The following is a 21,987-nucleotide window of genomic DNA, read 5'->3' as shown; positions in this document are numbered from 1 at the left end:
AACCTCCTCATTTTGAGGATGAAGAACTTGAAGCCAAAGGAAGTTATGTGATTTGCCCAATGCCTTAATGTTCTTTAGAAACCCAAGTCTCCAAGTTTCCATGCAAGCATGCTGTTTTTTATTTTTAAGAAATAACTAAACAGACCACATTAAAATTTGAAACTAATAATTTCTGTAAATGATTGATAATGCTTTAGGTAGACACAAACTAGGCTATTTTTTAAAAAAGACAAGAAATAAGTGTTGATGAGAGGAAAGGGAACCCTCGTGCACTGTGGGTGGGAATGGAAATAGGTACAGCCACTGTGGAAAACAGTATAGAGGCTCCTTAAAAAATTAAAAATACAATTTCCCTATGACCCAGCAATTCCACTTCTGGGTATTTATCTGAAGAAAACAAAAACACTAACTCAAACAGATATCTGCATCCCCATGTTTATCGCATTGGTTATTACTTAAAATAGTCAAGATATGGAAGCAACCTAAGTGTCCCTTAATAGATAAATAGATAAAAAAGATGTGGTATATAATCACAATAGAATACTATTCAACCATAAAAAAGAATGAAATCTTGCCATTTGCAACAACATGGATAAACTTGAGGTCATTATGCTAAGTGGAATAAGTCAGACAGAGACAGACAAATACAGTATGATCTCACTTATATGTAGAACCAAAAAAAAAAAAAAGTTTAGAGATACAGAGAACAGATTGGCGGTTGCCAGAGGCAGGATGGGTAAAATGGGTGAATGTGTCAAAAGGTACAAACTTCCAGTCATAAAATAAGTCAGTCCTGGGGATGGGATGTACAGTATGGTGACTATAGTTAATAATACTAAATTGCATACTTACAAGTTGCTAAGAAAGAAATCTTCAAAGTCCACATCACAAGGATAAAAAAGTTTTTTTGTAACTGTGTATGGTGATGGATGTTAACTAGACTTATCATGGTGATCATTTAGCATTATATACAAATATGGAAACCATTATATCTGAAATTAATATAATGTTACGTCAATTATAACTCAATTTAAAAAAGAACTAAGCAGATTACAATTAAAATTTGAAACTAATAAGTTCTATAAATGATTATTAAGGTGAGAGGTAAATACAATGATCTTACCTGTAAGAACCATACATAACTTTCTGGCAGTCAATTAACAAAAATTTCTGCTCCAATTTTCCATGAAATTTGGCTCCTGTTTTTGAAAGATAATCTTGGCCTCTTACTGTCCTCACTCGAATATTCTAGAATTATACATAAATATAACATAAAAATTAAGGCTAGAAAGGGGAATATTTTGAAAAGTAAAATATATGTTAATATAAAACCTTGGTACCAAAAAAAGTGTACTTGAAATAATTTTTAAACACATAACCAAAAAAAATAGAAGCAAATTTTAAAACATCACCCAAAAATGAAATATTCCAAAAAGAGTAACTTAAAATATGATGGTTTCCTTTACACAGAATGTGGTTTCATAAATCACTTAGAGTCCTACTGCAAGATCCTTTCAGGTTATAGTATTGTAATGTCAAAATAACTTAGGTTAAAATGTATCTGCCTTTTAAAGTCAAATGGAACTGAAATCTCTATGCCAAATGATTGTGATAAGCAACATCTGCTGCATGAATCACTCGAGTCAGTGGTTTCAAGGTTGTACATGCAAAACAGAAGCATTAATTATGACTGGTAGCAAAGAAAATTCAGCAGCTCAATTGCCTCCCTATGAAGAAAAGCACCATATAAATTTATCATGAAGATGTGTATTTTCAGTTATGTTCGAAAAAGTACAGGAGGACTCTTTTGTGATCAATCATTTTTCTACCTTAAATTTTGTATTTTTTTTCTATTTTACTTTTGGAATACTATAGCTTAAGATGTCTTAAATTCGACTAAGACAAAAATAGTACACAAACTATGAAAACAGTACCTGAGATTCTTACCCTGAGACGCTGAACTTGACAACCCTGTTTCTCAGTCATACTTAGGAAATGATTAAAGTTGAATTCATCGAGCAGAATGTATACAGATACCCCTCGAGTTGATGCCTCCACTATTTCTTTGAAAATGTCCACGTCTGTAAACATGTCCATCACTAAAGCAATGACCTGTTAAAGATAAGAATATCAAACAATTTTAGATACCCACTGGGAAAAGATCTAGAAATTAGTGCTTTCAATAAAAATTAGATAAAATAGAAAATTAAGTACATAATACATATAAATGTACATACAAATATTTGTGTTTTCTAAAATAGAAGACAGAGGATAAAAAACTATGTTGAAAATAAACAAATTACTATATACAGATATGTAACTACCTAATGTCATACTAGCTTTAAGTCAAAGGGAATCTACATTTTCTTTTCTTTTTTTATATCTTTATTGATTTCAGAGAGAGGAAGGGAGAGGGAGAGAGAGATAGAAACATCAACGATGAGAGAGAGTCATTGATCGGCTGCCTCCTGCACACACCCCACTGGGGATGGAGCCCACAACCTGGGCATGTGCCTTGACCGGGAATCGAACCATGATCTCCTGGATCCTAGGCTGACGTTCAGCCACTGAGGCATGCCCGGCCAGGTGGGAATCTACATTTTAGTGTGATGTTCAATGAAGGGAAAATCTGAATCATGGCTTACAGGTTGCTATAGGGTAGATGGCAGGGACAGGTAGATGGAAGGTGGATATCAGTGCTACAGATTTACATGAGAAACATTTCCCAGGAAAAGCAAGATTTCTGGAACTAGTTGTTAGGAATAAAAGTCATGCCTGGCGAGCATGGCTCAGTGGTTGAACATCCACCTAGGATCCAGGAGATCGAGGTTCAATTCCAGGTCAGGGCACATGCCTGGGCTGCAGGCTTGATCCCCAGTAGGGGGCGTGCAGAAGGCAGTCGATCAGTGACTCTCTCATCATTGATGTTTCTCTCTCTCTCTCTGTCTCTCTCTCTCCTTCTCCCTTCCTCTCTCTGAAATCAATAAAGATATATTTAAAAATAAATAAAACAAACAAATAAATAAATAAAACCTTGGAGACCTGGGACCAAAAAAAATCTTCTAGAAATAGAAACATAACTAAGTAAGAGCCAAAAGTGAGAAAGGGTATAAAAAGACTTGAAGACCAGAAAATTAAATGCACATGCCTAAAATTAGTTTAGGAAACAGAATAAGCAAAAGAAAAAAAAGGAGAAAAATGGCAAGATAGTTAAGAAGGTAAACGCAGAGAGAACTATCCTAAAGAACAGGCCCCTAAAATGGACAGAGTCCAAGTTAACTGTTGGAAAAATAACCATTACTAACTCCAAAGAGCACTGGGAGAGAAATAATGTTAAAAAAAGGAGGAAATCATTTGACTGACCACTTACTTTGTGTCAGACAAGAATGACCAAATCCCTGTCCTTTGTGAAGCTTACATTCTAGTGGGGGAAAGACACCATAAGCAATTAACATAATAAATAGATAAATATATGATAAGCTATAAGATGATAATTTTATTGGGAAAGATAGAGCAGGATAAGAGGGATCATGAGTCCCTGAAAACTGAGAAGGGGGTTGAAGGGTTCCAGGTCTCTTTGAGAAAGTGTCCTTTGAACAAAGACACGGAATTGAGGAAGTCATGAAAGTGGGTATCCTGAGGAATTATGTTCTCGGCAGAGGAAACCAGTAGTGCAAAGGCCCTATGTCAGGAACATGCTGGCACATTCAAGAAACAGCAAGGGGAGAGCAAAAATGAAATGAGAAAAGGAAAGAAAAACCACAATGCTTTGAAGGCATTATTAAACCTTCAGCAATTTTTCCCTCTTTTCTGAATTAAATTGTAAGCTGTTAAGGCTTTTAAGTTGGGATAATAATATCACTTGATTTATGTTTCAAAAATATTGCTCAGGCCACTATGTTAACAACAGAATAACAGGCTTTAAGGGTGGGAGCCAGGGTAGAAACAGGGACAATTAGAACTATTGGAGCAATTCAACTAGGAGGTGATGGCCCCAGTTCCAGTTACCATCAGTGATAAAGAGAAATGGTTAGATATTAAACATGAGATATAAGACAGAAAAGGAGAAAAAGAGAAAGACTTTAAGATTTTTAGCCTCACCAACCTGAAGAACCAACTTTCCTCAACTGAGATAGTGAAGTCTGCAGCTGTATAAATTTTAGGTAGAAGATTCATAAGGCAAGTTAGTTTTGAGGTGCTTAGATATCCCAGTGGAATGCGGAGTAGAGAGGTCTAGGCCAGAGATGTAAATTGGTACCGTGGTGTATAGACGACAATTAAATCCAAGTCACCAAAAGAGATTGGTTAAACAGAAAATACGACAAAGGACTGAGTCCTGGGACAAGAAGTACCAACAAAGGAGATAGAGGAAACTAAGAGAAGGTGGCAATCTTGGACGGCAAGTTAAGATAAGTGTCTCAAAAAGGAGGGTGTGCTCAAGAGTCCAATCCTACTGCTAGGCCAAGAAACATGAGGATTATTATATAAACTCATTGGATTTAGTAATATACAGGTATTGATGAGTTCCACAAGTATAGTTTTTGTGGAGTGGTAAGAGCAAAAGGCTTATTTAAAGAGGTTTAGGAGGGAGTGGGAGTAGAGAAATAGGTAACTCTCTGAGTAATTTAGCTATAATAAGCAGCAGAGAAATGAAGAGTTTGCTGTGGATAAAGCTGGGACAAGAGAAGTTGTATTTTTTCTTTTGTTTTAAGGTGAGAGAAATAATAGCATGTCTATATGCTAAAGAAAGGCTCCAGTAAAGAATGAAAATTAATGGTGCAAGAAAAATGAATGAAAATTAATGGTGGGAGGTGAGGTGGGGAAGGAGAGAATTTCTGGAGCAATGTTTGGAGCAGGCAATAAAAAGATAGGATCTTGTACAAAAGTAAAGTAATTAGAGCACAGAGAATAAAGACCAGTAAAAGATCATCTGTACTATGAAGACAGAAGGCCAAGTGTAAGCATGCAGACACTGGTGAAAGGGCAGATGGGGTGATGGTTCGATGGAATTTCTCCTGCATGCTTCAGTTTTCTCACTGAACTAGAAAGCAGGGTCTTCCCCTGAGAAGACAGTGAATTACAAAAGACATGTTAGAGGCATGAGGAAAGGGGTATTAAGTAGTCACCTAGGTTAGTAGGAAAAGGAATACACTATAGAAATATAGTATGATTTCAGGGCAGCATTTAAGACTCATAAGGTCATAAATTTAAACTGAGACCATTCAATGTGGTTGTGAGTTATTCTCAACTTTGTTTGGTTGCAGGAGCACAAGGCATGGAGTTTAACAAAGTGGGAGAAGGGAGTGGAATTCAAGGTGTACGTAATATGGAGAGAAAAAGAGGAAAGAAGATGTCGTGGATAATACAGGTGTGAAATGAGGGTGGGATCAATGAATCTGAGGTCTTGCTGGGGCTGAAGGACAGTTAGATTTAAATAATTGTTATTTTTTAATGCTTATTGAAATACAATAATAAAAAGAAGATAATAGGTCATCTTTCAAATATATACATTAATATTACAGATAAAATATATTGCCTTGTATTTACCTCATATTGTAATAGATGAAACAAAGTTGGCAATGAATTGATAATTGTTGAAGCTGGTTGATGGTACATAAGTATTCTCTTACTATTCTCCCTATTTTTGAAACTTCCATAGCACAAAGTTAAAAAAAAAATGAAAGTAGTATTGGATATTAACAGGTACCAGAGGGAATAAGCCAGAATTATAAGTACAAGTGGTAATCAGATGGGTACATATGAAATAGGTTATATAAGATCTGCAGTTACAGGCTATGATACCACAAAGGGTATGAGTGGGAGTCAATGGGTGAGTATATGTGGGACACCACCATGGGAGGAGGGAAGGACTGGTCTTTAGAAGGATCTCTTACATGTTTACTGAAAGTGCCAGGAACTCAGACGGGAACACTAGTAAAAAGAGTGACAGAGAACAAAAACTGTCAAGAAATGAGAGACAATGGCACGACCTGGGAACAGACACATGGCAACAACAGCCAGGCTGATACAATGCGCACATTGTGACTATGTCAGAAAATGAGTAAAGTCACAGGTAATATATTAAATCATTCCATTTACACTATTAAGATGTTAAAACGAAATACTGGACCACGCATAAATTATACAAGTTGATGACATTCTCCAAACTACCTGTGCAACATACTTGAATTAGATTTTCTCTAGAAAGAGCAATTTCAATCATTCCAGTCGCCTCCCAGGATCCTTTTCTTATTTATAAATGGTCTGAGGTGCCAGAAGAAGGGAGAAGCTAGTGATAACCACCTCACTCATGTCTTGTGAAAATTCTTTATAACATCAAGTTTGTGAAAAACCTTCAAATCATATTCACAATTATCATTTTGTTGTTGACAATGTTACAGATGTCCCCCAATTCCCCCCTTTGCCCAGTTCCACCCAGGCCCTGCCCCCTCATCCCCTGACCTTCACCACCCTGCTGCCTGTGATTAATGAGTTTACTCTGCATTATTGAGTGGTGTGACGATTAATAGGCACTGAGATGAAGGAAAGAAAATGTCCACATTATAAACTTATTTTACAAAATAACTCTTAAAAATATATGTCTGCAGCAGTCTGGCACAATTTTTTTTTTTTTTAACTAGAAAGGAATTTTAAAATCAGCATATCTAAAGAATTTATTTTTAATTCGCCAGATAGTTTCATGTAACAAATTACTTACTGGAAACTTTGGAAATGAACAAATACACATTACCAGGATAAATAAAAGTTTTTGTTTGCAAAGAGTAATTGAAGTCATTCAGCCAATGGATGATTCTAGCACATCAAAGACAGAACAAATGCCAGTCTCTCTTGCCTGACAGATAATAAATAGACTGGATCAGAATCCAGGAGACTAGATCACACAGTTTTGACAAACTTATCTGATGTCAATTGAATCTGGTAGTTTATCAGGACTTCTGGTGCGTTGCACCATCACCTGATATGTTGAAACATAATATAAAGTCTACAGAAAATGTCAGTTGTGCCAAGAGAGGTAATATAAAATGTATTTCTCTCTCTCTTTGTTTTTAAGTGGTAGGTTACGTTCCTGGAAATGAATAAATAATTAGAGATGAGATATGCCAAACCTATGTATCCTCAGTTATCTAAATCACACTGTGCTTTAGAAATGATCATAATGGAAGTTAAGTATGTATAGTGTGATCTCTAGAATAACCACTAAAAACAATGCAAAGAACAATATCTAAAAATTTAAACAGATAATTATAAACACATTATTAAAACCAGTTCGAATATTTCAAAAGAGAAAAAAGCAGAGAAATTAAAAAAACAAAGTATAATAAAATGGTAAACCTAAATCCAACCATATAAATAATTTTAATTGTTTATGTGCTAAACAGAGATTGTCAGAGTGGAAAAAAGCAAGACCCAGTTACCAGCGATGCACTTTAAATATAGAGAAGCGAACAAACAAAAGAGAACCCGTCTAAACCATAAAACAAAAACAAAATTTGCATTTATGAAGAAAACTTGACAAATCTCCACAAAAGTCTGAGAAAATAGCTTCTGCCAACTTTTTGAACTTTATCGTTCAGAACCGAGGGTACAACTCATTGCTTTTAGCCAGATACCAAGATAATCTTTTACATTGACCCATGTGCATTAGCACACAATTATTCCCTACGGAAGTGGGACCCCTCATCTCATTCCCTTCCTTCTGGCTCCTCTTTGCGCAAACACCCCCCTCTGCCCTTTCCCAAGCTCAGCCATCAGGCAAGGTGTGGGCACCCTTGCTGTTTTATACACATTCTCCAAAAATGTTCATGTCAGCACAAACTCTAATCATAATAATCTTAGTTGCATCTTGAGTGAAGGTAGGAAAGGTGGTCTTCTATTTATGAACTAAATTATATCAAGGGGCTTTCATTTTCATGATCTTATCGGAAGTGATCCTCACTGAAAGGTTTTCCTCTGCTAATCCAACTTATGGCCTCAAGATGATGCCAGTGTGGACCGAACACTTTTCTGCTATTACTACAGTGAATTGTGTATGTCAACCTAAATACAATATTCAAGTTTTTTTTTTTTAAAAAAAAAAAAGGTGACTAGGGAAAGAACATAAGTGTTTGAACTAGAATATATTTCTAACTAGGGAACTGTTGCTTTGAAGGATTGGTCCCCTATGACTAACGTTACGGCGAGTTATGACCTAAGGAGACACTCAAACCTTAGAATGTGAGGCGCAGGGTACAGGTTTCATTACACAGCTAATATGCCCAGAGTCGTGCCTCAGCCAAATGAAGTGTCTCCTCTCTTGTTTCAAAAAGATGAATTGAGGGCTGAGAGTGGTTTGATAGCTGTGGTGGGCTTAAAAAAAGTCAAAACATGGAAAAAAATAGTGAAGAGGGTAAAAATGAAATATAAATTCCCACTTTCACCTCTCTCTCCCCCCTCCCCCCACCCCGCCTCCAGTGACCCCCACCCCAATCCTACTTCTTAGGAGTAAATAGTATTAACAGTTTCCTGAGTAGCTTTTCATAGATTTCTACGCATGTGTTATCAAACCCCTCCCTTGCTTTTGTAACATAAACTTTAAATATATAATTTTAGATTTACAGAGAAGTTAGAGAATTCCCATCTGCTCTTCATCCGGGTTCCTCTATTGTTAACATTTACATAGTGGCGGTATATTTATCAAAACCAATTAACATTGGTATATTCACTATTAACTGAACTATAGGGTGTGTTTTTTTCAGATTTTCCTAGTTTTTTCACTAATGTCCTTTTATACTGTTCCCAGAGTCCATTTAGCTGCCATCTCCCTCAGCCTCCTCTGCTCTGTTCCTCGGTCTTTCCTTCTATTGATACCTAGACAGTTTGGAGGAGTATTGGTCAGATATTTTACAGGCTGTCTCTCAATTTGAGTTTGGTGTTTTTCTCACGATACGGGGGCTATGGGTTTGGGGGAAGGATACCGGAGGGGTAGCATCTTTCTCGTCACACTGCATCAGGCAGTACATCCTATCAATAAGGCTTATTGCTGGTGACAGGAATGCTGACCGCTTGGCTAAGGCAACGTGTAGGAAGTCCTCCGGGGTCAAGGCCGTGCTTTCCCCTCCCCATGCTCTGTTCTTTGGAAGCAGGTCACTAAGTTCAGCCCACACCCAAGGCAACAGGAATTAAGTTCCACCTCTTGGCGGGGACAGCATCTACACATATCATTTGAAATTCTTCTGAAGGGAAAAATATTTCCCTCCTTCCTTATTTATTTAGTTAGTTAGTTATACTTGTATGGACTCATATACATTTACTTTATACGTTGGGTGATAGCATAATACATGCCATTCTTTTTAACATAAATGAACTCATTTTATGCGAACAGTTCTGAAACGTTTTTATTCACATAATCCATGCTTCCTTTCCATATCGGCCAAAATAAATGGTTTTCATTTGTAACTGTTATGTAATATGACATTGCAAAGACGTTTCAGATTTTGCTCATCTGTTCCTATTCTGTAAGATATTTAAGCTGTGTTTGTTTTCACTCTTACTCAAACACTGCTCAGTGAAATTCCTCTGTCTGTGTGTACTGCAGGTCTGTAACAGTAAGATAAATGCCTAACCATGGGGAGAAAAATGAAAAGAAACGATCACATGGCTCTATATAGGAAAAGAAATTACACCTGATTGGGATTAGGTTTTCCAAAGGTACACTGATTGATTTTAGAAGTGGACACAGAAACCAATTCAATTACATAGTACCTGAGAAACTACCATGACATTACGTACTATTTAAATTCTTCTCGTTTCTTCATTAATTCCTCTCTTATTCTTGCGTTAGGAGTTGAAAAAAGTATACGTTAATTCATCAGCAACATGAGGCTTAAAAATGTTTAGAAAGACATTCCGATTTGTTTCTAAGACTTGAGTGAAATTTCCCATCTTTTAGTAGCTTCAGAGACTCTGACTCAAGGATGTTGGTTTTCACTTTGCTTTCTCACAGCAGCAAATTTTCCTGAAGTGACCGAGACAGAGGAGGTCACACTGAATTAAGGTAATATAAATACTGACGATAAACTTATAAGTTCATATTCATGACATAATTGATAGCCATTCAGGAGAACACGCAATCACTTGTTAAGTAATATACTGCAATAATAATTCAGAAAAAAAACTACTCTATATGTACATGGGTGTTAGGGGTGGGTACATGGTAGAATGAAACTGACTAACAGGGTTTCATGGAAAAACCTTAAATAATAAAGATCATTTTTAGCCAACTAAGCTGGAAGACTAGCATTGAAAATGATAGTAATATTTTGATACATTTATTGAACTAACCTAAAGTTAAATACAAACCTATGCTCATGAATTTGGAATAAATTTAGTTAGGATTTATACAGATTATGAAGGATCTTTAAACTGTGACACATATTTAGATTTGATCTAGTGAGCAATATAAATTCTCAAAAAGAAAATATATGGTCAAAACAGTACCTTTGGAAAATGTGTCTCATAGCAATATTCATATTAAAAATATCTAAATCCTATTAAGTCATATTAACTGATAAAGATTATACAGCCCTCTTTATCATTTTTATTGTAATGTTCATATTTATAAATGCACTGAAATACCCAAAACAATGTGAGGTAGAAACCAGTGATAAGAGAGACGAAAAGTAAAGAACTGAAAACCGATGCTAGTTTTGACAGAAAGTGTTCACCACAATGTTGACACTGAATACACACACTTCCTTCTAAATATGCTTCACAATCTACAGTATTTTAATTTAAGCCCTCTATTGTTTATTCCTCAGCAACCTACTGGGATAGAAAGCTATTAGTAATATGCTTCTATATGACCTAGATACTTATCAAAATGTAAGTGCACCTTAGCTTAATGTTCTGTAGCCAAAAACGGTCATTATCACCCTCAAAATTGAAAAATTGAGTATTATACCTTTTCTGCTTCAAAATACTAAGCACCATTTGAAAGAGCTCGGACTTCTTTGGTAATTGCCTTTGGTAATTCATAGATACAGGAGGATTTACTTTTTCCCACAGCAGAAAAGCTAATGAGGCGTTCAAATTAAAAAATGAATGGAGCACTATAATAACTGTATTTATAAGAAAATTCAACACAACTAGAAAACTTTAAGAACTGAATAATAGAGATCAAGGGAAATGATTACTTAGGAAACATATATTTCTGAGTCTGCAAAGCCTGTCAAAAGCAATGTGCTAAATGGATTTCAGGAAAAAAAGAGAAGCTGACATTACGAATAAGTGCTTTCCGCCTGCATCCTTCTGCAACCCAACTAAAAGTATCCATTTGGTGTGAAATTTTATATACGTTCTGTCCAATATAATATTATTTAGTGAGTTATAGATTTACATTATAAATACTTTAATTTTTGCAGATGTTTAAATATCTATTAGTATAGGACTAAAGCTCTATTGATATTTCAACTAGTTTGGTCTGACATAAATTAAGTAATCTTGGGGAAGCCACTAAAATGAATCTGAGTCTCAGTGACATCTATTACCTATTAAATAAACCAGAGGAGACCTTGCATGTATCAAGTTCTAAAATTCTGTTTTACTTCCAATTATCCAACAATTGGATTAAGACGTACATTGTTGTACTTAACTTGTAAATATTGTACCAAACAGGACTTGGTGGAAGTAAAAAAAATATTGGGTATTGTAATAAAAGTCAAAAGGAGATGTAAAGGGAAATGTTTGGGCTCTGTTATGGCTACAATATACATTTGTAGAATTAATACGTATGCTTGGCAACTCAGAAGGGAAACTGCATAAATTATTTCCCAGATTTTTTTACACTGTATTATATGATTGAATGTACTTGTAGTACTTATACAGGGCTTTATGGACGAAATGTCTGTGTCCTCTGAAAATTCCTATGTTGAAATCCTAACAACTTAATGTGATTATATTTGGAGGGAGGAGCTTTGGGAGGTGATTAGGTCATGAGGGTGGAGCCCTCATGAATGGGATTAGTGCTCTTATAAAAGAGACCCCAGGGAGCTCTCACTCCTTCCACCCCTTCATCAGAGTGAGAAGACAGCTGTCTATAAACCGAAAGGGGTACGTCCCCACCAGACACTATATCTGCCAGTGTCTTGATCTTTGGTTCCAGAACTGTGAGAAACAAATGCTTGCTGTTTAAGCCCAAGGTATTTTTGTTATAGCAGCCCTAACAGAGTGAGATAACCATAAAAATAAGTTAGGTTTTCATCTTTGTCATATTTAAGGAAAACCTTGTATTTGGTTTGGACCAGTAGGCATCTTTGCTTTTTAGAATAGTTTTTACTCTTAATACCTCAAGGAGGAAAGAAAGAATGAGGTTCGGGCAGGCCTAAAAGAAATTGCAAAGAGGAGCCATAGTCCTTTTACTGGTTTCCCAATTCAGTCCTCTTGCATGTTGTCATTTCCCCAGCACTTCTCAAAAAGGAGACTTTTAGTGAAACTTGGCCTGGCAAGTTTCTAGCATGGGACCCTAAAGTCAAGGTGTCAGGGGATCTAGAAAGAGTAGTTAGGAGTGGGGAAACAAGCTCTGGACTTCCCAGCTGAGTGATCACAGAAACAGCCCACCCCACAGAGCCTAGGAAGGAGCTCCAGGGGGCCTGACCTCAACAGGATGGGAGAGAGACAAAGAAGGGGCACTAAGGCCGATGCGGTCCAACCAGCAGGCAGTTACAGTACCCCTAACTGTGTGCAAAAGCCACCTCTCGGTGTATTGCTAAGGATGCTCTTTAAAAGAAAGACTTGTGCTCTGTTATCACAGCACTAGAAATGTTAGTCTATTTTGCTGCTACAAAAGAATCAGAGCCGCATTTTAGTCAAATTCTGGCAACATTTGTAAAAAGAGAAGGTTAAATTTATATATTTATTTAAAAGTAATAGACTACTAGGAAACTATGAAGCATTTATAATTTTCACAGACAAAATACATGTTACATAGTACACTAATACATCAAGGTATACAGGTATATAGAACAACTGAAATATATCAGGTGTTCAGGTATAGAGTAGCATTACCTCGCTAGGGAAGAGCTTAAGTATATACCAAAATGTAATATTTACGTATGACTTTTTTTTTTTACTTCATCTTAACTTTTATCACTAAAATTGTAAAATATACAGAAAATTAAAAAAATAACACACTGAATATGTATACTTACTACTAATATTTTAAATTTTTATTATATTTAATTTTACATAAATGTATTAACAGGTTTGGGATCAAAATTCCGAGTAAAAACTGAAATAAATTTATTTATTAAAATTTTTTTACCCAGGGTTAGGAGAAGGCTGGGCAGATATAAAAGGAAACTTGCTGAGTAGAAGATAGACTTGAGACCAAAAGCCATTCATTAAAAGTAATAAACATTTTATATTTAATTTCTTAATAGCCTGCCATTAACCTTTCAATTTTGCACTAAAATTCTAGGTGGAATTGGTTTTTCCACAGCTAGTATTTAAAAGAAAACCTATAATGGAGAACATTATTATAGTAAGTATGATTTTAAACCATTAATTTAATTAACCAAGCAAAACTACTGAAAATTGTGAAAAGGGGGTAAAAATATAACAAAGGATAGATTGCTATTACATTTTAGAAATTTCCTTGGCTTTTTAACTTTCACTAATCATGAGTATTAAAATGGCATTAAATAATTTTAAACATTATTTTAAATTTGGAAGAAGCCATTGGGAAGAAATTAGTTAGGAATGAAAAAAAATTTAAATCACTTTATGAAAATGTTTTTGTGAAAACTTTAATTATAAGTAAAACCTCTACGTTAGACTAAAATGTGATCTTTCTGATTATGTGTTTTATAACTATTGGTTTAGTTAGATCTCTCTATAATTAATGCCACTAAAGAGTATATTTACTTTTATACCTAGCTTCCAAGGTAGGTATATCTGAAATATATCAGGTGTTCAATAAGTTGTTGTTGAAATGCTGTGGCTACATGGTGCCTGTTCTCAAGGAGCTCACAGCATTGTGAGATTTGTTTACAGAACTATACATCAATGTGACACTCACTTGCTTTTATAAAATTATGAGCAAGAATTAATACATTAGTATATATGGGATAAGTTAGAAGCTGGAACACCTGCCAGTAGATAGAGGAGCTAGGGGGTTTCAGACCTAATGCAGCATAAATGTATAAGATCCTAAAGTGGATGGTGGTAGCAAGGATACAAGGAAGGTATGGAGGGGGCTAGTCAGGAATCGTTAGGTGTGAGAGACCTAAATTACATGATAATTATTTTAGCATTATAACAAAAACTTAAAATTCAAAAGTAATATTTCATTTTTATATATAAGGAAGCCCAAAACAATGTGCTAAACGATGTGTTAAAAAGTTGTTTGCTTTTTCCATCTATTTATCCATCCATCCATCCATCCATCCATCCATCCATCCATCCATCCATCCATCCATCCATCCATCCAGGTTTTTTTTAACCACTGACTCTTGAAAATTTTTCAGCATCCAGGAAACGCTGGGTGGACACCAAACGAATAAAATGGGAAAGAGGTGATTCAGTTGACGGCGTATCTCAGTGGTGTCCAAAAGGAACGGAGTGAGCACAGGAGGAAGAGCTGGCCTTAGAACTGGGTTTTACAAATATGCTGAGACTATGGGAAGAAAAGCTGGGTGACAACTAAAAGAATATTTTGGTGGTACGTAGGGCATGGTGAGGGAAGGAAGGGGAAACAGATCGATAGACGGTCACCGGATGCCCTTAACATACATTTCATTGTTGGAGGCCAAGTTTTTCTCTGGGCATATGGTCAGTGAGGGCTCAGACTACAGGCTTGCATGGGAATGAAAAAGATTCATATTAGCTGCTCTGGGCAATACAGTAAGAAGTTAATGGAGAATTAAAAGAGTTTTGCAATGTTAAGGTGAGAGTCCAACTGAGGTTAAAAAAAAAAAAAAGTAACCTTGAAGTTGACATTTTAGCAAGTTTTTGAGGTATTTTCCAGCAATGTTCAACAACTGTAAAAAGAGATTTGTGTAACAACAGGAAATTTCAATATTGACTGGATATTTAATAATATTTTTTTCTAGGTTTGATAACGTATGGGGTGTTTTTTTTAAAGTTCTATTTTTCAGAGAGTCATACTGAAACAACTGCAAAAGAAATAATCTAATGCATGTGATTTTCTTTAACTTAATTGGGGATATGGAGGAAACAAAGTTGACCATAAGTTGAAGATAACTGAAACAGGGTGGTGGGTACATGAGGATTCATTGTATTATTACCTCTCTTTTTGTTTGTAAAGTTCTATAACAAGATAAGTATTCAAGAAACTATCTACACTTTCATTCCATCTATCTCATTACTTTTCCTTCTCATTTTTTCCTATTTTTATCATTTTAAGTCCTATATCATTCTTGCTAACTTTCCCTTTTACTTTTGTACTCGTTCTTTCTAAAATCACTTTTTAGTGTTTCCTGGTCTTCCACAAATGTCTGTCCCTACATATCTATTTGAATCTGAGATGTGCCATTTTCTAGCTGGGTGAACTAAGAAAGGAAAATTAACCTCTCTGAGCCTCAAATTTCTCATCTATACAATCAAGTAAATAACTCCTAACCCATAGAATTGTTGGGAAAACTGAGATGCTATGTATCAAGCTGTTAGCGAGGGGCACATGGTAAAGAATGATTCGCATTATAAGCACACGGTAAGGGGCCATTGCTATTGTTAAAAAAAATGTTGGTGAAAACATAGCTTGAAGAATGAACATTTCATTATATTTGAACAAAATTTGATAGTCCTCAATTTAAAGAGAAGATGAGCACAGTGTTTCACCTTTCTCAAGCCATTAATATCTTAATTTATAATGTTGGCCTTAACCAAATATTCTCCAACAATTAAAACAATAAATACAACAAAACAGTAAAACTTTCTACTCCTGCTTTAAGAGCCTGCATTCTTTACTTGGGCAATAATTCTTTCATTTTAATGTCAACTATAAATAACCAATTAACCTGACATAGAAAAATCAAACATACTTCATGGCAAAAATACCACAAATCCTATTTATCCCCTAGTAATTTCTATTTGATTAAGAAACCTAAATACAAAGGACTTATACACTGAAGTAGCATTTCATATTTAATGTAACCTGTTCCTATGTCTTTACAGTCAAATTATACATACTTAATCTCCAGTTTATTTAACTCTGCTACTCCTCTTTTCTCTTTTGGGTAATTTTTGGGTAATTTTTACACTAATAGCTTCTGTAATTGGCGCATTATTTTTTCACTTTGATGCCTGAAAGTTGAAACACAGCATACCTTTGGTGGTAGGGTGCAGTCATTCTAAAAGCTAAGAGATACGGGAAATAATTTTCAGTGGACCAGCAAGCTGAATGGAAAAACTTTAGCCACATTACTTAGACTATTTCCTGAATAATCCCTTCCCCACACACTTCAGGTTTCTTAAGTTTCTTAAACATCTATTGATAGTTGTTTTATATAGATGAACAATACACAAGCACAAAACAAGTGTTATCCAGTGTGTCACAGTAGTAAGACACAGATTTCATATTTCAGTAGCAGCTATTTTATTTTCAGGTCTTCAATATATGATTAAAGTCTCATTAAAATCCTCACTTTTATCTGCTGGAAAAATTATAAAATATAATTTACTTACTTTCCTAAATTAGGTTCCTAAAAATGAATTGGTCAGTATTCTGGGTAGGAAGTCTGTTTCTGATTATTACATATTTTACATCTGAAAATAGAGGTTTGAGCAAAATTGAGATTGCCTTTATCAAAGCTGAAATAACCACATTTAGTCAAACTGTTTTTATTAGATTAAACCAAATTGTTTTATCTGTAAAATTAAGGAAGTTCTATGTTCTTATACATAAGCTGATTGATATTCTTCATAAATGTTATTTGGAAAATTAAATATGTTCCATATAAATATATCCTCAAGCAGCCAGTAAATATATGGAAAAAGAAAGTTAATGATTAAAGAAGAGAAACAGGATGAGGTAAGGATAAAAATTAGAAGAAAATCTACACAGATATTTTCTTAGAGTAATACTTTAAATTTGGTAACTATACCAAATTTATCAAATGGCATTAAAAAAAACTCATTTAACCTCTAAATATTTCCAAAGGCCAAATAATGTCATCTTTTATGTATAAGGACACAAATAATATTAAAAAGTACTTCCATTTGGACAAAATTCAAGCTGGAGTTTCGATTTGGGCAAGTGAAGTATTTTTAAAACAATTTAAATATGCCTGTAACAAATGGCAAAATCACACCAGATAGGTATTAAAACATTCAGATAATCACAGCAGAAGAAAAAAGTATCCAAATCATAAAAATGTAAAGTAGTTCAATAGGAAAGCTAACCCAAGCTTTTATTACTGAGCTGCTCAAATGCAAACATAAGTCTGCTAAATGATAAGGGTCCCAAAGTAACTTGGGTTTATGCAAAATACTCTTGTGAATTTCAATATCTGATAAGATGTAATATATTCTTCTGTGTTTCAATCTTTTCACTCTCTTTTTTAAAGATTAACATTTTCAATAACATATTTAGTTTGAAATTAAATTACAATTCTAGGCATCTAGAAAAGAATTTCAAACCCGCTTCTTCAGATAGGCTAATTATCCAGTTAAAAGGTCATCTCACTGTTTTACTTGTATTTAGACTTGATATTTGTTCTTTTTTTACATTAAGCTCAAACTTCATAAGGGAATTTAGAGGTATGTCTTTTAATTCTAGCATCTGAATAAAAAAATAGACAAACAAGCGGTTAGCAATATTCTTATGACATAAAACATTTGCAAACTATTTTTCTATTATAAACACACACTGTTTGTTTGTCTGTCTGTCTGTCTTGTTCCTTCTACACCCAGAGAAAAAATTATAAAAAAACAGACTAAGAAAAGAGAAATTGCAATAATTTCACAACCAGAGACAATGACATTTTCCTTTGATCTTGGTATATGCATATTCTTAACAGAGATCACATTTACATGATGATATATGCTGTATATTTACCATTAGAGAATAAACATTCTATTATAAAAACTATTGTAACATCACATGTTTGGAAAAGGTAGTTCTCCAAAGCAATGTGAAGAATGAATCCTGAACACAGAAAGACAAGCCAGAAGTCTGCTCCAGAAGCCCAGAAACCTAATTGGCAAAGGGGATTATATCATTCAGGGTGCTGGCAGGAAAAAGACTTTCCTTAAGAGTTTTCAATGTTGAGAAAGTCATGAACTGACTATTTAGGGGAGTGTGAACATGGTTAAGGGAACCAGTAAGGGAGACAGAACCCTGGCACTTCAGCAAGGAGACAAACAAGCAAATAGGCGGAACATGAACTTCCTCCTGTGTTCACGCTCCTGCTGGTGCCTCCCGCTGGGCACCTCCCTCCGCCCGAAGGGGCAGCAGGAAAGGCCAGGGCACGCAGCCCATTGCGACAGCCTCTGAAAAGGGGGTGAAGGGCACAGGAGGGTGCAAATAGGTCTGGTAGGAGTGGGCCTAGAAACTAATGTGCTCAGGGATATCGAAGAGGCCAGATTTCACAGATATTTAGGAGCTAGGTGGCAAAAAGAAAATGTGACAGTCAATTTGATGATGGGTATAGGAGGACAATGCACTTGGGCTAACTGGGTGACTGAGTGGTTGGTGTTATCAATGACAGACACAGGCAGATGGGACTCTGAGTCTGGTTTTGAGTCTGGTGTCTTTCAGCCACTCATGACATGGCTTTGTGGAAACCCTTACGGGCTGCTGGTGATCAGGGTCTGCGACTCAGGGCAAAGTTTCTGGCCTCCCATTTCACAGACTTCCATTCTATCTTTCAGACTAACCATTTGAAAAGAATTCAGAGAATCAAATGTAAATTCTTTACAATGGCATTTAATGTCTGTCAGTGTAAGTAACTTTTCTTAGTTTCATACATACTACATATTCCATGAGTCCAGCTCCGAAAGCCGTGACATTTCACCATCATTCATATAGTCCTTGTATGTCCTTTTATCTAAAATCCTCATCTTCTTTCTCTATGAAAATCCAATTTATCTTTCTAGACCCAGCCTACTTTCACAAAGCCTTTTCCAATTCCCTGCGTCTAAATTAACTGCATCTTAATTTATGTTCCATCTACAGTTTGCTTGTACTTTTACCACAGCATTTATTTCATTCATTGTTCTTTTATTTCATTCATTGTTGCTTACTTACTACTTTTAAGAGGGTAATAAAATACCCAAGAGTGGGGAGTATGTCAGCCATTTTTGACTCAGGTATCCCCATTCAGCTTAGTAATATAATTCAATAAAAATTTATTAAAGTATTCACTGTTGTTTCGCCCAAAGCACCGTGGAGTTATTTTCAAGTAGTAAGCAAGCAAATATTTACATCTCTTCTTTTTGGATTCCTCAAGATTCTAGTGATTTACTAAATAAAACACTGTCTCAGAAATGAATGGTACTTTTTATTTGAAATTTAAGAGTTCTGGGAAGGAGGTAGGCTGGAGCACACGGACTGTTGTTACAACTTTGTTTACTGACCTTCTGGTTCTAGGAAATATTTTAGGCATGTACACCTATATCAAACAGCTAGAACACTCCTAAAGGTCAAGGTCATCTGCCTACTATTCAAATGAAGTAGGCCTTGAAATATATTGTAAATGCCAAAGGTAATAAATATAGAAAATGTGGGTCCTAGTAGGTTGGGAATAATAACACTTGCACTTGGTGTTATAAGAATCGTATTTCTCAAAACAGCCCTATGAATTGGGCTAGATTACACACCAACAGTATTACACACCAACATCAACAAAAAGCTTAAGATCATGGAAGCTAAGACACTTATTTAAGATTATAAGGTAAACTGATGAAACTCTGACTACAACTAATTTTATTTTTTTTAATCCCTCAAGTGGATTTTCTTTCATAGTGGGTTGTCTGTCACACCTTTTTAATGCCATTCCTTTGATAAAAATCACATGGTAACTTACTCAAGCTTAATGTATAACATATATGGCAGCAGGTCACTTTTTAAGCAATTATAACAAATGTGTTAGCATCAAAAATTGAGGTTCCTTCAAATCTTAATACATTATCTGAAATTTGATGAACACTACAGTGCTTAACTGGAATCCTATATAGAATGGAAGAAGTTTATTCATTGAGCAAAGAAATGAATTTGATCAATTCTGACCTCTGAAGTGCTTTTAAACTTTAAAATTCTACACCTCTATGGAAAAAAACAACTTCATAAACTTTCCCTATGAAAATAGTAACAAGACTTTCTCTTCTACCTCCTTGGTCACATGACATCAGGAGGCTCCTTATATTGCAAGCTGATGAGATGTTAGGTATAAAAGTTGAAAGTAAAGATCAAATGAGAAGAAAAAGAATGGGGAACTGGAGAGGTACAGCAGTTGGCTCATGAGAATGGCTCATCAGTATGGCTAACATTACTCAACGTTAGCCATACTGAACTTTTTCACTTTTATATTTTAGCTACATTTAACAGTGCTTCGGAGTTGTTTTGGTCTTCCATGGTAAAATTTCCAAATAACTGAGGTCAGTAAATAAAATTATACTATCTAAGAAAAATAATACATTCTTAAATACCATATGATTGACTAAAACAATGACAGGGATAATAATATACGATAATATTCTTTATTTTAATCAAAAACATAAAAAGGCTAATTGAGATAATAGCTTTTCTTTACTAAGAAACAACAAAAAAGGCTAGAAAATGTTTCTAATATTTGTCTTTGTGCTTTTTTTTTGTTTTTTTTTACCGTTAACCAGCATCTGAAAAAAAGTACAGGCCGAAAATGCACTTAATAAATGGGCTTTTCCATATAATTTCAATGAGGTTTATTGTTTGATGGTGCTGTTTAGCTAAAACCATAATAACAGAATAAATGGAAATGGGTACATCATATAACAGAATGAATTTTAATATAACAAGGAAATAATGTCAAAACAAAAAAGGTTCATAAATATATACTAGATGAAAGAGACTGCGTAATACCTGCTGTATCTGTGAATGGATATTTCACTAGGTTGTTATGTAGTCTTAATATTTTACTAGGACTTAAAGATAATTCTTAGCAACATTATATAAAATTGCCATATTTTTAAGATCACCTATTAACTGTGGGCAGAGTCAACAACTTGTTCTTCTTTGACTATATACTATACAAGATTGAGTTCTAAGTCTAGAAAAATTTTGAAAATGTTCTAAATTTAAATATAGATGATAAAGTCAGATAAAATAGATAAAGAAACACCAGTCCACGTATGTTACCTGTGTGGGGTCACTGTTACAGTTCTGGTACTTTTATTTGCTCTTAACAGTAAAAATGACTAGTTTATTTCTAAACTGAACCAGACATTCTTAAGTTGTGGTCCTTTGAAAATTCCACTTAAATGGAATTTAGGTTCTCCATGGAGACAGAACAGGATAATCAGTTAAAACAAAAGTTTCAGATTCTTAATATAAACCTTTCAGCACAGTCACACATACACTGGTAGCTTCATATTGGAGCATGAGAAGCAACCTGTTTCTTGAGTGGATTCCTGGCACCTGGTCTGCAGGAAAGCAGCTATGAGAGCCACAGACGGAGCCAACAGTGATTTCAACCTGCTCCACAGCCCTGCATTTTCTCTGCAGCAAATAACCGTTCCCTGCTTATCCTAAGGACTGCTCTCCACCTCTCCCTCTTAGCTTGAGTGGAGGCAGAGAAGACTTGACACCGAGCCGCAGCATGGCATTAGCAGGTGGCCTGCAGCTGCTCCTCTTAGCTGCCTCCTCCATTCCTTCCTTCCACCAGGGCTGCTGCCTGTGGGAGTCATTTCCATACCTTCCCAGAACCTCCTTCCTTTCCAAGTAATGAATTCCCTCTCCTCTCTCCAGCTCTCTCCTCTTTAACCCCTCTCTCC

The 21,987-nt window shown here is 35.3% G+C and overlaps 1 protein-coding gene across 1 annotated transcript in view; it reads right to left on the bottom strand.

Annotated features, from left to right (window-relative positions):
- The window catches only part of FAM83B (family with sequence similarity 83 member B), a 79,505-nt gene that overhangs the window by 11,485 nt on the left and 46,033 nt on the right, over positions 1 to 21,987 (bottom strand). Inside the window, exons 3-4 of the mRNA XM_081141627.1 lie at positions 1,948 to 2,112; positions 1,124 to 1,248 (exon numbers count right to left, since the gene is read on the bottom strand). Of these exons, the coding sequence (XP_080997753.1) occupies positions 1,124 to 1,248; positions 1,948 to 2,112 (290 nt within the window). The remainder of the gene's footprint in view (positions 1 to 1,123; positions 1,249 to 1,947; positions 2,113 to 21,987) is intronic.

This window comes from Miniopterus schreibersii (genome assembly GCF_964146895.1).
Source record: "Miniopterus schreibersii genome assembly, chromosome: 6".
Lineage (NCBI taxonomy): Eukaryota > Metazoa > Chordata > Mammalia > Chiroptera > Miniopteridae > Miniopterus > Miniopterus schreibersii.
Note: the sequence above shows the minus strand (reverse complement) of the source record. Positions and strands in the feature narration are given on the sequence as shown.